The 11,646-nt window shown below is 59.6% G+C and overlaps 1 protein-coding gene across 2 annotated transcripts; it reads left to right on the forward strand.

Moving 5' to 3' along the window:
• The first annotated feature begins 3,906 nt into the window (after window positions 1-3,906).
• Window positions 3,907-11,571, forward strand: DDX39A (DExD-box helicase 39A). Of its 2 annotated transcripts, none has more exons than XM_004442573.3 (11): window positions 3,907-4,070; window positions 7,704-7,915; window positions 8,045-8,172; window positions 8,747-8,839; window positions 9,220-9,403; window positions 10,046-10,164; window positions 10,506-10,637; window positions 10,728-10,837; window positions 10,930-11,074; window positions 11,196-11,343; window positions 11,424-11,571. In XM_004442573.3, exons 2-11 carry the CDS (start codon window positions 7,708-7,710, stop codon window positions 11,438-11,440), a joined length of 1,284 nt encoding a protein of 427 aa, XP_004442630.1. In that variant the 5' UTR covers window positions 3,907-4,070; window positions 7,704-7,707; the 3' UTR covers window positions 11,441-11,571. The 2 variants fall into 2 exon arrangements, with proteins under 2 accessions (XP_004442630.1, XP_087281449.1); XM_087425323.1 differs by lacking the exon at window positions 3,907-4,070 and adding an exon at window positions 6,355-6,507.
• Window positions 11,572-11,646: the final 75 nt, after the last annotated feature.

Genomic DNA, 11,646 nt, shown 5'->3' on the forward strand with positions numbered 1-11,646 from the left:
ACTTTTCTTTTTTTTTTCTTTTTCTGCTGAGGAAGGTTGTCCCTAAGCTAACATCCGTGCCCATCTTCCTCTATTTTGTATGTGGGGCACCGCCACAGCATGGCTTGATGAGCGGTGTGTATGTCCACGCCCAGGATCCAAACCTTCGAACCCCAGGCTGCCAAAGCGGAGAGCTCGAACTTAACTGCTACGCCAACCGGCCAGCCCCTCACTCTTTTTTGTAAGGGTGCAGTCCAGTGATTTTTAGTATCTTCACAAAGAACACGATGTTTTTGAGATCCATCTGTCATGTTGTGTGCATCAATCTTTTATTGCTTTTCCTTTCTAGTGGTGTTCCACGGTGCGGATGGATCATAGTTTCTTTACCCATTCACTTGTTGATGTACATTTGGGTTGTTTCTGGTTTGGGGCTTTTATGCATAAAGAATGTTCATTGCTTGTATCTTTTTGTGGGCAAAATGTGTTTCATCAACTATTAGATCTCTACCTAGGAGGGTTGCTTAGTCATGACGCAGGTGCCTTTAACCCAATGGGTCTCATCGAGGGCAATTTTGTCCCCTCCCGCAGGAGGGAGACTAGCAGTGTCTGGAGACATTTTTTGTTGTCATGACTGGTAGGAGGGGGGTGGGTGCTGCTGGTGTCTCGAGGCCAGGCATGCTGCTCAGCATCCTACAATGCACAGGACAGCCCCACCCCAGAGAACGAGCGGCCCACACGGCAGCAGTGCCGAGGTTGCAAAACCCGGGTTCACCTTATTGCAAACCACCAAATCATATTCCAAAGTGATTCCTCCTGTTACATGCCTGCCAGCAGAGGAGGAGAGATCTGGTTGCTCCACGGCCTGCTTAGTCCTTGGTGCCGTCAGTCTTTTTCTTTTTAGGCATTTGGGTGGATGTGTTTAAAGTCATTTATAGCTTAAAATAATTCTGAAGTGAATCAAGCCAGTATGACAAATGTTAACATGTGTTCATCTTGGGTGGTGGATGTACTTTAGGAGGCTCTGATCTGTTCTGGATTTAAAATTGGTATATATATATATTTTTTTAAATAGTAGAAGCGCCCCCTGGCCACACAGATGGTGGGTGTGCTGGGGTGTTTTCCTGTTTTCCCAGACTTCTCAACTGGACTCAACTGGCTTTGCGGTCTCCTCCATAACTCACTCAGATGATCTAATTCATCCGAGTGCACCCCCACCTGCCTTCCTGGGGCGCCCACCCTCTCCCTGGGGACTGGTTCTCTGCAGGCTTCCAAGTTCCCTGGCTTTGGCCTCTATCTCCACCTGCAGGGGATGTGGCCCAGTCTAGTGGAGGGAGATGGCCTGGGCTGGAATCCTGCCCCCTTGGGCCTGGGACTGACCCCTGTGGACATCAGGTCACCCACCGGCAATGGAGATGCTAACGCACAGGCCTCACCTGCTCCACAGGCCTCACCCGCTCCGGGTGGGGATTCGATCTGTTGATATATTTAGATTTCTCAGAACCAAGCAGAACACCAGGGTGGGGACTAGGATGAGAAGGGAAGTACTGGCCTCAGGCACAATATTTAAGGGAGTGCCAAAAAACCACAAGATACAATGTTTTAATACAATATTTTTTTTAAAAATAAAAATTAATGCAAAAAATCCAAATAAAGCCAGGACTGGCAATCCTGATCTTTTCCTTCTGCTTCAGGCACCAGAAGGGCTCAGCTCTACTGGCACTGTTAACTGATCTGTCTTTATTTAGAATTTTGATATTTTTATCAAAATATGGATTTTTAAAATTAGTTTTGATTTTAAAATAGTGCGTTCAGGGCCGGCCCCGTGGCTTAGCGGTTAAGTGTGCGCGCTCCGCTGCTGGCGGCCTGGGTTCGGATCCCAGGCGCCCACCAAGGCACCGCTTCTCCTGCCATGCTGAGGCTGCGTCCCACATGCAGCAACTAGAAGGATGTGCAACTATGACATACAACTATCTACTGGGGCTTTGGGGGGAAAAAAATAAATAAAATAAAATTAAAAAAAAAATAGTGCGTTCAAATATGATTTCTCTTCATGGCTGAGTTTTGCATGCCTTCCCCTCATCCTGGCCCTGCTGGGCACAAAGAGGGTGCTCTGTAAGTGTTATGGTGTCATTATTACGTACCATGTCTACCTTCTACCATATGAAGCCTCCCTCTGGCCCGGAATGACTGGTTTCTCTTCATTAGGCTTTTTGGCTGAAGTTATTCCTCCAGTGACTTCAGCTCTGAATCTGTTGTCTAGAACATGGACCCCAAGAGAGCCTACACTAAATGAGATTGAAATGCTAGAACCTTCCTGGAAAACTGTGGAGGAAGGTTGAACCGAGTCAGAGCTTAGGGAGACTGGAGCAGGCTGATCCTGTTCAGCCTACTTACCTCCCCTCCCCCTCCCAAATCCCCAAATCAAAACGTAGCTGAGAAAAGATTGACAATACCAGGTGTGGGCAAGGATTGCGAGTAACCAGAACTTTCACAGGGTGCTGGTAGGAGCGTAAAGTGGAACAGCCACTTAGGGGAACTGTCAGGAGCTACTAAAGCCGAACATACACACGACCTACAGCCCACCATTCCCCTCCTAGGTATTTGAGGGGTATTCGAGAAGGGAACTTAGGTTTGCAAAAATACTTGTACGTCCTTTATTAACAATGGCCAATCACTGGAAATAAATAAATGTCCATCAGAAAATGGAGAAACTATATTGGCTATATCGTGGTATAGCCACACAGTGGAATACTACCCAGCAATCAAAAAGCATGAGGTATTGACATGTGCAGCAATGTGGACACATCTCAAAACATTTTTTTTGTGCGTGAGGAAGATCAGCCCTGAGCTAAAAATCCATGCGAATCCTCCTCTTTTTGCTGAGGAAGACTGGCCCTGAGCTAACACCCTCCACTGTATATGGGAGGCTGCCACAGCATGGCCTGACCAGCGGTGCGTCAGTGCGCGCCTGGGATCCGAACCGGGCCGCCAGCAGTGGAGCGCGCACACTTAACCGCCACGCCACCGGGCTGGCCCCAAATCTCAAAACATTTTGTTGAGCAAAAGAAGCCAAATGCAGTACATGATTCCATTTATATGCAATTCAAGAAGAGAAAAACTCTAGTGATGGAAACCCACACAGTGGTTGCCTGGTAGGGGTGGGAGAGGAGGGGTGTGGTTGACTTGAGAGGGGCACAACAGAACTTTCCGGGGGTGATGGAAATGTTCTGTCTTTGCCTGGCAATTGTCACTCCAGTGACCGGGCAATTGTCACTCGGGTGGCAACCGTCAAAATTCATGGACCTGCTCCTTTTACAATAACTACCGCAGAAATATAGTGGGGGAAAAATAATTTAATACAAAGAAAAAGTGAAATTAAAAAAACAAAAAGTTTGATGGCGAAACATCCTGGTTCTGGCTTTGTGCCCGGACCTGCAGGGCGGCTAGCACGGTGCCTGAGCCGGGACGCGTCTGCGGGCAAACGGGAGCTACTGCTCAGGACCGCTGCTCTCACACCCACGCCCTCAGGGGCCCCTTCCCACGCGGGCGCGAAACGTCCCCTCCACGCTGGAGTCGCTCCGAGCTCCCAGCCCTTCTCAGAGCCCTTCAGAGCCTCCACCCCGGAGGACCAGGAGGCCGCGGGCCGGTGCCCACCCCGAAAGCCCTGAGCTCCGCGCCCGGCGCAGAGGCCACATTTCATAAGGGTGAGACACTTGCTACGGGCCAGTCAGCTGGCTTCGATCGCCAGTACTAAATATGGCGACACTCACTGAGGGCAACCCCCCGGTGACGTGACAGCGCGTGTCGACGCGGGCCTCGGGCAGCCCACTCGAGCGCCTACTTTTAGATTGACCAATGAAGCTGCGTCATGAGACACGCCCTCTTTCCTCTCTCCACCAATAGCCTCCCGATGCCTCCCGCAAGATCCAATCAGCGCTTCCGCCTCTCTTGAATGAAAAGCCAGCGGTCCAGTGAGCGGAGCCGCAGTCGGACGCCAGGGCCGGAAGCGCGGCAGCTTGGGTCGAAGCGCGCGACCGGTAACTGGAGCCGGCGGCTGTCCTCGCAGCACGCGGAGGCGAACGGGGAACCAGGTGAGCGGCGGGCCCGGGGCGCGGGGCCGCGGTGCGGAGCCGTCGGGCCTGTGGCTGGGCGGGCGAGGGGAGACGCCGGGGCTTGAGGGGGGAGGAGGCGGAGAGGGCGCGAGACAAGGGGGGCGGGGCAGTTGGGGCGGCCGGCGCGCGCGGCCGCGGCCGTTGGGGCCCGGGGCGCATGCGCAGGGGGTGGATCGGCCGTTGGCGCGCGGGGCGCGGGGCCCGCTTCCGGGAGGGCTGTCATGGCCGCCGCGGGCCGAGCGCGAGCTGCGGGAGGGCCTGTCTGTCCGGCCCGGGGCCGTGTGGGGAGGGCTCGGCGGGCGACGCCGGGGGCTGGGGCCGCAGGGGGAGAACCGGAGCTCGGAGACGTGATGGGCTTCTCCGAGTCCGAGGGGCGCCCGCGCGCTCTGCCCCGTTACTGCGCTGCGTTTAGCGGATTCGGGGTTCCGGAGGTTTAGGGTAAAAAGCTGCTCTAGGAGGGAGCAAGCTCCGAGCTGGAAATCCTCGCTGGGGCACTCGCGGGTGAAGGGGCTCGCGTGCGGCTGCCCCTCACCTGCTGTCGCCTCCCGGGGCCATCGCCGCGGGCCTCGCGGGCCCGGCCGCCCTCTCTGGGCGGGCAGACCCCGCCGCCTCTCCTGGTTCGGGTTGTTGCGAGTTTTAGATCCTGTCTCGTTAACGTGCTGGAAAATGTGCCTCAGACAGTCTGCCCCCGATCTGTCTCCCCGTAAAAATGAAACGACTTGGTTTGGCCTCCTCATTCCTTTGAAGAACGCCCTCTGCTCTGGATCGCCCGGCTCTGAAGGCCAGCGTGGAGCACTCCGGCTCTCCTCTGCCCGCGGCTCCCCCAGGGGCGGTGCCGCCCTCTTCCTCCCCACTTCACGCCCGCACTCTTGTTCATCCTCTTTCCTCGGTGACTGGTGTTCCCTGCCGCCGGTCTCATCCCCACTCGTCCTCTGCTCCGGAGTCAGTTGTTCCTGGGCAAATCCTGGTTGAGTCACTGAGCTCGGACGCCTAACCAGCCATTCCCTGTTGAGCACGTTGAGCAGGAATGTCCTGGCCCTGCCCAGCTCTTCAGCTCTGTCTTCTGCTGTGCTGCAGCCAGCCAGCCCTATGCCGTTCCCCACAAGGGTCTGCGGCTGCTTCTGGGGCGACCTCTCCTGCCTCCTGTTCTTGCTGCCTGGGAAGTGACCCCTCCTCTCTCGGCCAGTCCGACCCCTTGGGGCTGGTATCAGATCACCTCTTTCAGCAATCGGGATAAGGATGCACACTTACTTTAGCCTCCAAACTCTGCCTTGAGACTTGATTCTAGTTCCATTCATTCATCACTGTTATTGAGAGCTTACCTGATGTATGCCGGGCCCTGTTCTAGGGGCTGGCATGACTGGAGGGGGTGCTTTTAGGTGGGGGCCAGCAGGAAATGCCCTTCGGCAGCAACAGTGGCCTGAAAGGAGTGGGGGGATTCGTGGCCGCTCCAGGCAGCAGGAGCAGCAAGTGCAGAGGTGCTGAGGTGTGTTTGAGGTGCAGGAGTAAGGCCAGTGAGTGGGGCGATGAGGAGATGGCGTCTGAGCACCGAGGGCTCAGGGCCTGCACGGCCATACTGAGAGCCCTTGACTTATTCTGGGCACAGCGGGAGCCTGGGGAGGGTTTTGAGGAGAGGAGGGACATTCTCTGACTCTCTTAGGTAGACTCTTCTGGCTGCTGTGGGGAGAGTGGATGGAGAGGGGTGGGGGGTGGGAAACAGGGAGACCAGTGAGGTGGCTTTTGGCATAATGCAGGCTAGAGATGGTGTCCAGGTGCCCGTCAACTGACAGTGGATACGCTAACTGTGGTGCTCCCACACAATGGAATATTACTCAGCCATGAAAAGGGGTGAAGTTCTGACACATGCTACAACATGGATGAACCTCGCAGACGTTATGCCAAGTGGCAGAAGCCAGGCACAAACATCACATGTTGTATGCTTCCGTTGTATGAAATGCCGCAATAGGCAAATTCCTAGAAGAGAAAGTACAGTAGTGGTTGCCAAGGGGGTGGGGGTAGGACGACAGCTGAAGGGCACAGTCTCTGGAGGCGAGGAGACGACCTGAAGCTGGCGGTGTAATGGTGGCGCCCGTCGCTGTCGTTGCTGAACACCACTGAGCTCTTCAAGCTCAGCACCGTTTCCAGGGGCGCCTCGTGTAGCACGTGACTTTCGCAGTAAAGCGGCGCTGAGGGTACAAAAGGGGAGGTGGGGGCTTGGGAGCCTCGAGGTCGCAGGGGTGAGAAGGGGCCTGCTGGTCCTGGCGGATTTCTCGGCTGATGGGACAGGGAGGGCAAGAGAGAGAAGAGAGAGCCGTCAAGAGAGGGGCCTGGCTTTCCTGGGATGGCAAGAGCAGGCCTGCAGGAGAAACGGAGCTCGGAGTTCCACTTCCGAGGCGAGATGTGGGAGAGGCAGCAGGTAACTGAGCGTGGAGCCGCGGGGAGAGGCCGCTGATGGAGACGCGGGTCCAGAGGCCTCTGCACAGGGTTAGAGCCCTGGGGCAGGAGGGAGTCCCAGAACCAGTGATAGGAGGGCCGGAGACTGGGCATCCAGCTCAGAAAGGAGGAGGACCACTTGAGCACTTCCACCCCCGGGGCTGGAGGCCGGGCTGGGGCAGCGGGGACAAAAGACTCCGTTCACACGTTTGGGTCCCTTGTAGCTGGCACCCGGTAGGTGCCTTGTCTGTATTGGGTTAAATAAATAAAGCCAAGAGATGAGTGAGCTTTGTACTAATTTCATTTACTTTCTTGGCTGTTTTTGTTGGTCTGGGCTCAGTGGGAGGCATTTTCATGAGAGCATTTAATTATTCCCCTTTGCAGGCCACAACTAGCGGGAGGAGTCAGGGCTGGGCAGACACTGCTCTTCCACAAACTTAGGCCTCTCCAGTCCTGGCAGCCGTATTTCTAGATCTTGGGGTCCTGCACCTTGCAGGCTGTGTGGGGTTCTTGCAGAGTGATGGGGAGGGAGCTTTAGGCTGGGTGGTCTGAGGCCGTTCCCCAGAGCTGAGGCCTTAGTGCTGAGGAGGAAGCATTGCTGCAGAGACGCGGGAGCAGTGCGTCCCCGGTGGTGGTGGTGGTGGTGGTGGGCTGCAGAAGGCTGGGGGGAGGCTTGATGAGTCTGAGCAGCCAAGCAAGGCAGGGGTGTTTGAAAGGGGCCGTGTGGAACCAGGTGGGCAGGGGCAGGTGAGGAGGGCTGTGCAGGCGGTGGGGAGGGATTGGGCTTTCCCCGGAGGGGGGAGGGTTTGTGTGCACGGGTGGGTGTGGCTGGCAGGGCGCAGGGAGAGGTGAGGTGGTGTGGCAGCAGGTGGAGATGTGGCCACCACAGGCTGAAGCCGGGAGGCGCCACGCGGGTGAGCTGAGGGGACCTGCTGCAGGAGTCACGCATGGGGTGCATGGGGAAGAGGGGTCAGAGGATGGTGTCCAGTCTTGGCCTCCTCAGCTGGGTGCTTCTGTGCTGGCTCCAGACCTGCCCCGAGCCCCGCCCTCTCGGAGCTGTGTCAGCAGCCCGCAGCCGCTGTGCAGCGCCCCACCCCACCCCGGCCGCTGTGCGTGCTCCTGCCTGCGTTCCAGTCACCTCGGCTGCTTCTCTCGGCCTTCTCCCTTCTCTGTTCTCAGCACCATGGCCGAACAGGACGTGGAGAACGAGCTTCTGGATTACGAGGAAGATGAAGAGCCCCAGGCTCCTCCCGAGAGCTCACCAGCTCCCCCCAAGAAAGACGTCAAGGGTTCCTACGTTTCCATCCACAGTTCTGGCTTCCGGGACTTTCTGCTGAAGCCGGAGCTGCTGCGGGCCATAGTGGACTGTGGCTTTGAGCATCCGTCTGAGGGTATGCCTCCCTGGTCTGCCGCGCCCAGGCCTTCCTCTGCCTGCCCTCACCGTGCTCCCCTCGGCCAGCAGGCGAGGGCCGCCCAGAGGGAGCACCCAGTGCCCGAGGCTCACGCGCGCTCTCTCTCAGTCCAGCACGAGTGCATTCCCCAAGCGATCCTGGGCATGGACGTCCTGTGCCAGGCCAAGTCTGGGATGGGTAAGACGGCGGTCTTCGTGCTGGCCACCCTGCAGCAGATTGAGCCCGTCAACGGACAGGTGGGTGTGCCCCGGGCCAAGCTCCCCGAGGCAGCAGGAGCCACGGCTCCTCTCATGAAAACTCCCTGTGCCCAGTGCCTGTCTGGGCTTTTGAAACTCAGGGCAGTGCTTAGTTGTGATGAAATCTTGTCGTGCTGGGGCGCACCTCAGGCTGCGCGTGGGTGCTGCAGCCCTTGTTTCCTTAGGGTGGGTGGTGGCGGAGGGGCTTTAGTGGGGCCGTGGTGTGGTCGCAGTGCTTCGCGCTGGGGCTGGAAGGCGAGGGCAGCCTCCCTCGGTGGGCGAGGGCCGACCAGAGCGCAGACTCAGGAGGCCGCCGGCACGGGGTGTATTCCCGCTCAGCTGGGTCGGACTGTTGGCCAGGCCTCACTGCGGGGACTGAGGCCCAGCAGCTGTGGAGCATGTGGGGAGGGAGCGGCTGGTGAGGGGCTGTGAGGAGGCCGAGGCATTTGGACTGGACCTGACGATGGCCCGAGGGGTGGGGACCCGCTGGCTGTGGACGCCCTGGGAAGAGCACTGGTGGGCTCTTGAGGGGTGGAGTCAGGACACTGCAGTGAGTGTCTGCCCTGCCCCCCAGGTGACGGTCCTCGTCATGTGCCACACTCGGGAGCTGGCCTTCCAGATCAGCAAGGAGTACGAGCGCTTCTCCAAGTACATGCCCAGCGTCAAGGTGAGCCCCTGGGCCGGCCGGGCTCCCGGCGTCCTGCAGCCTCGTGGCCTCGCTCGGGCCCAGCTTGCGTTTACCAGGCTTGGCTGCAGCCGCTGCCTTTGAGGCTGTGGTGGTTTATGCTCCTTAAAAGCCTGGTGAATTATGCATGGTCCCCGGAGGCCTGCGCCATCTCAGCCCTGGGGCTGCCTCTCACGGAGTGCAGCCAGGCCCTCAGGCTGGCCTCCGTCACTGGGGCCTCTCCTGTTCCCAGGCACCAGGCCTGCGGCGATAGGTGCCGCTGGGGCCTGTGGTGGCAGGACAGCGGGCGAGGTGGCTGTCAGCGTGGGGTGGGGTGGAGGTCTGCAGCCCCCAGACGGTTGACAGCACCTTCCACCACGCAGGTGTCCGTGTTCTTCGGGGGCCTCTCCATCAAGAAGGACGAAGACGTGTTGAAGAAGAGCTGTCCCCACGTGGTAGTGGGGACACCAGGCCGGATCCTGGCGCTTGTGCGCAACAGGAGCCTCAACCTGAGGAACGTGAAGCACTTCGTGCTGGACGAGTGTGACAAGATGCTGGAGCAGCTGGGTGAGCGTCCTCGCAGGCTCCAGGGCTGCCACACCCGCCCTGTCCTCGCAGCCCCCGACCTCGGAGCCAGCTGGGCCCTCACAGGGCAGGCCCAAGGTTTCCCCTGAGTGGGGTCATGTGGGTGGCCGGCACATGGGTCTCCTGTAAACAAATTTGGGGGAAGTTCTAGCGTTGGGAGAGAGTGACCTGCTGCTTCTGAGGCCAAGCCGAGTGGGCCCACAGGGCCCCCACGAGCCGCTGTCTGGGCGCACGTACACATTATCCCTAGGAGCACTGTGGCCTTGCCACCTGGTGGTTAATCCCGGGCCCCGCCAGGGCCGGGGGGAGATGGGGCTGTGTCCGGGGCAGCAGCAGCTCTCACCGCTCGCTGTCTCTGCCTCAGGCTCCCTCCCGAAGCGTGGCTCGAGGCGCGCTGGCACGGCTGCTCCCGCCGGCAGCGTGTAAGTGATGGCAGCTCCTCTGTGCGCCGAGCCCAGCCCCTCAGGCACCTGGGACTCGCCCTCCCTCCCTCCTCGGCTGCAGCACCCTCGTCATGGTGCCCACGGCTCCCTGGCACAGGTTGGGAGGGGCCGGGTCTGGTCTCGGGAGGGGTCTTGGGCTGGCAGGCACTCAGGCCCCGCCCCCCGTTTCTTGTGCCCCCAGACATGCGGCGGGACGTGCAGGAGATCTTCCGCCTGACGCCCCACGAGAAGCAGTGCATGATGTTCAGCGCCACCCTGAGCAAGGAGATCCGGCCCGTCTGCAGGAAGTTCATGCAAGACGTGAGTAGGGCAAGGCGGTGGCCAGGACCTCGTGCAGCAGCTCCGGCCTGCCTGCGCCCGGGCCTGAGCTGTCGCTGCTCCACGACACCCGCGCTGCCCTCCTGGCACAGGAGCGCCCTCCCTCCCTCCCCTCGGTCTGGGCACACTGGGAGCTGAGCCTGGTCTCTGCCTGAGCCAGACCAGACAGAGCCTAGATCCGGCTGTTGGGAGAGAAGTGTTTCCTGGGGGTCAGCAGGCCCTCTGGGCAGCATCGCAGCAAAGGAGCCGCTCGCCGGAAGGAGCTGGGCAGGCGGGCTGCCCAGGAGTAAGCCCTGCCGCCCCTCCCCGCCCTCCCCGCACAGCCCATGGAGGTGTTTGTGGACGACGAGACGAAGCTCACGCTGCACGGCCTGCAGCAGTACTACGTGAAGCTCAAGGACAGCGAGAAGAACCGCAAGCTCTTCGACCTCCTGGACGTGCTGGAGTTTAACCAGGTGCCGGGCGCTCGGGCCGCCTCTGGGCCTGCGGGCGGCCAGTGCCAGGGGACTGTGGCCCTGACTGCCCCCCCCCCCCGCCCCCGGCAGGTGGTGATCTTTGTGAAGTCCGTGCAGCGCTGCATGGCCCTGGCCCAGCTCCTCGTGGAGCAGAACTTCCCGGCCATCGCCATCCACAGGGGTATGGCCCAGGAGGAGCGGTGAGTGCCTGCCCCGACGGCCGGGCCGGGCCCCGCGTGGGGCGCACCCCAGGGCCCCGTCTTGATGGCCTCCTCGTTCCTCCTGCACCCAGCCTCTCACGCTACCAGCAGTTCAAGGACTTCCAGCGGCGGATCCTGGTGGCTACCAACCTGTTTGGCCGAGGGATGGACATCGAGCGCGTTAACATCGTCTTCAACTACGACATGCCCGAGGACTCCGACACCTATCTCCACCGGGTGAGTGGCCCCCCCGGGGTGTCACCTCCTGATGGCCCCTCCCAGGGCGAGGGCCTGAGCACCTGGCCCTGCTTGTCCACCCACCAGGTCTCGGCCTGACCCCCACTCCATGCCCCTGCAGGTGGCCCGTGCGGGTCGCTTTGGCACCAAAGGCCTGGCCATCACTTTCGTGTCTGACGAGAACGATGCCAGAATCCTCAATGACGTCCAGGACCGGTTTGAAGTGAACGTGGCGGAGCTTCCGGAAGAAATCGACATCTCCACGTACAGTAAGTGGCTCGGGCGGGCTGGGGCGGGGGCCGGGCCCCTCTCACCCCCCTCACTGGCCTCCCCCGTGTGTGTCTTACAGTCGAGCAGAGCCGGTAACCTGGCGCCCGACGGCCAGACCCACCCCTTTCCCCCGAGCTGCTGCAAGTCCTCTTTCTAGGTGACAGTGGGCCTTTCCTTTACCGTTTCAACGCTGTAGATTTGTGTAAGAATAAACTTTTATTATGGAAGCCTGGCTCCTGCCCTGTCTTGTCCTTTTCTCAGTGGGCCTGGCCAGTGAGACCCCAGCCAGAGAGCAGTGCCAC

The sequence above is a fragment of the Ceratotherium simum genome, chromosome 39 (genome assembly GCF_057802395.1).
Source record: "Ceratotherium simum simum isolate JZ-2026a chromosome 39, ASM5780239v1, whole genome shotgun sequence".
Classification (NCBI taxonomy): domain Eukaryota; kingdom Metazoa; phylum Chordata; class Mammalia; order Perissodactyla; family Rhinocerotidae; genus Ceratotherium; species Ceratotherium simum.

Excerpts from the sequence above, each read along its gene's own strand:
- DDX39A (XM_004442573.3), top strand. The coding sequence starts at position 7,708 with ATGGCCGAACAGGACGTGGAGAACGAGCTTCTGGATTACGAGGAAGAT. Across the intron at positions 8,840-9,219 it reads AGTACATGCCCAGCGTCAAG|GTGTCCGTGTTCTTCGGGGG; the intron begins GTGAGCCCCTGG and ends TCCACCACGCAG. Across the intron at positions 9,404-10,045 it reads CAAGATGCTGGAGCAGCTGG|ACATGCGGCGGGACGTGCAG; the intron begins GTGAGCGTCCTC and ends TTGTGCCCCCAG.